We start from the raw sequence: 2467 nt of genomic DNA, 5'->3' as shown, positions 1-2467 counted from the left end.
TGTTTATTCCGCAGCTTTTATTTCGAGTTACTAACACTTAGCAACCGAACCGATATCTAATATACCCTAGTGCTGCTAGGAGTACTAGTAAAGTACACATTCATATAACGTATATCCAATATACTTCTGTCGACCTTGCATGCCTTCTCATCTACCAAGTATCTAGGGTAGTACTGCTTCAGTGACCGTTCCCCTCATTACAGAAGCACTTAGTCTCGGGTTTGGGTTCAACTTTGGGATTCTTCGCTAGAGCAGCTTGGGACCGTTCCCACCGTGCGCCATTAGTAGTTCAACTACTAATGGCGCACCTTGAACTACTAATGGCGCACCACTCACAGGTGCGCCATTAGTAATTTTGAGTACAAATTTTGTTTCAAAATTTATTTATTTTTGAAAAACTACTAATGGCGCACGGTTGGGGTGGTGCGCCATTACTAGTTGAACTACTAATGGCGCACCACCCACACGGTGCGCCATTAGTAATTTGGCCCATTGCACCGAATGCACCCCCCCTGTGGACCGCCTTTTCAGTTAAAACAAAATAAAAGAAAATGATGGAAATGTCAAAAAAATAAAATAAAATAAGTTTTCCATGTGATATGTGGTCTAGTTGTTGGGAAAATTAACAAATATGAATTTCGACTTTATTTGCAAAATCTCTCCGGAATTTCTTAAAATGGGCATAACTTTTGCATACGAACTCGGATGAAAAAGTTTTTTATATGAAAAATCATCTACTCGAAAAGTTACATCCGAATTTAACCGGGGGGAACCCCGTTAAACATTTTTAGAATCCTCAAAAACCTAACAGAAAAAAAGATACGGGGCTTTTAAGATCTGAAGAGGCAAAAAAATTCAAAAAAAATTCAAACTTACTAGTGGCGCACCGGTTGCTAGGTGCGCCACTAGTAACAGAAAAAAATATTTGTTTTGAAATTTTTTTGGATTTTTTTTCAAAAAATGATTCGTAATATGACAGGGAAGTTTGAAATATTTTTCAAAATTTCATCATACTCATGAATATGAATAAAGTCCTAGACATCAACAAGGTTTAATAGGATTGATATGATATATATATCAACAAGTGGCTGTTAAGTGAGGTGGTGCTGGGGTTGGATAGAACCACGAAGTTAAGCGTGCTCGGGCTGGAGTAGTGTGAAGATGGGTGACCCTCCGGGAAGTTTGACCACTTATTGCGATTTGACTTGAGATTAAGCCATAGTGACCCAAGATTAAGAAAAAAAAATTGAAAAAAATATTTTTGAAAAAAATAAAAAAAATTGAAAAACTTTTTTTTTTAAATATTTCTGAAAAAATATTTGAAAAAAAAATGTTACTAATGGCGCACTTCTATGTGGTGCGCGGTAATGGCGCACCGTGGCATATACTAATGGCGTGATGCTAGTGGCGCACCAATGGTGCGCCATTAATAGGCAAAACTGGTGCGCCACTAGTAGGCCTTTTTCTAATAGTGTCGCCGCCGTCCCTCGGGGAGCCGTACACCGGAACACCCACCTCGTGCTGGCCAACGCCATCTACTTCAGGGGCAAGTGGGAAGTGCCTTTGTACAAGAGCTCGACCAAGGACAGGCCCTTCCACCGGCACGACGGCACCGTCGTCGACGTCCCCTTCATGACGAACCACAGAAAATACTATCATTACATGGCCGTGCACGACGGGTTCAAGGTGCTCAAGCTACCCTACGAGAGCAGTACAGCGTACACCCAACGCCACTGCATGTGCATCTTCCTCCCGGACGCGCGCGACGGCCTAGCGGGCCTGCTGGACAAGATCACGTCGTCGTCCCCGGCAGGTTTCCTGTGCGAGCACCTGCCGACGCGCAGGGTCAAGGTCGACCAGGTGCTGGTGCCCAGGTTCGAGCTCTCGTTTAGTAGCAGCGTCACCGCCGTCCTTAAGGACCTTGGGCTCCGGCTGCCTTTCAGTCATCGGGCCGACCTCTCCGAGATGCTGGACGACGGCTTTGAGTTCCGAGTGCAAGACGTCTTCCAGAAGGCTGTCATCGAGGTCAACGAGGACGGAACCAAAGCCGCCGCTTTGATCTTCTATGACGTCACCGCGAAATCCTCTCAATACCCGCCGGAGGAAGTGCTTTTCGTCGCCGACCACCCGTTCGCCTACTTCATAGTCGAGGAGGAGTCGCATGTGATCCTCTTCACCGGACACACTGGTAGAAAAAAGGCCTTTAGTCCCGGTTCACAATAAAGACCCCCTTTAGTCGCGCCTCTTACGAACCGCGACTAAAGGCTTTAGTCCCGGTTCTTGTGGCTGACCGAGACTAAAGGTCCGTCCTTTAGTCCCGGTTCTCGTGGCTGACCGGGACTAAAGGCCTCCTCCGCAGGTTTAAACCTGGTTTTTTTGCGAATTTTTTTAAATTTTTTTTATTTTCAAATTTCTGAATTATTTTAACCTCTAATCTCTAATCACCACCCCTCATCACTGCTCAATT

At 45.0% G+C, this 2467-nt stretch overlaps 1 protein-coding gene across 1 annotated transcript; it reads left to right on the top strand.

The window, feature by feature from the left end:
• The first annotated feature begins 1398 nt into the window (after window positions 1-1398).
• Window positions 1399-2223, top strand: LOC109779080 (putative serpin-Z8). Its single transcript, XM_020337685.3, has one exon. The coding sequence runs from the start codon at window positions 1399-1401 to the stop codon at window positions 2221-2223; it is 825 nt and encodes a 274-aa protein (XP_020193274.3).
• Window positions 2224-2467: the final 244 nt, after the last annotated feature.

The sequence above is a fragment of the Aegilops tauschii genome, chromosome 5 (genome assembly GCF_002575655.3).
Source record: "Aegilops tauschii subsp. strangulata cultivar AL8/78 chromosome 5, Aet v6.0, whole genome shotgun sequence".
Taxonomy (NCBI): domain Eukaryota; kingdom Viridiplantae; phylum Streptophyta; class Magnoliopsida; order Poales; family Poaceae; genus Aegilops; species Aegilops tauschii.
The sequence above is the reverse complement of the archived record's forward strand: the minus strand, read 5'-3'. Positions and strand labels throughout refer to the sequence as shown.

What these genes read in the sequence shown, in the direction of transcription:
- LOC109779080 (XM_020337685.3), top strand. Translation starts at nt 1,399, where the DNA reads ATGCTAGTGGCGCACCAATGGTGCGCCATTAATAGGCAAAACTGGTGC.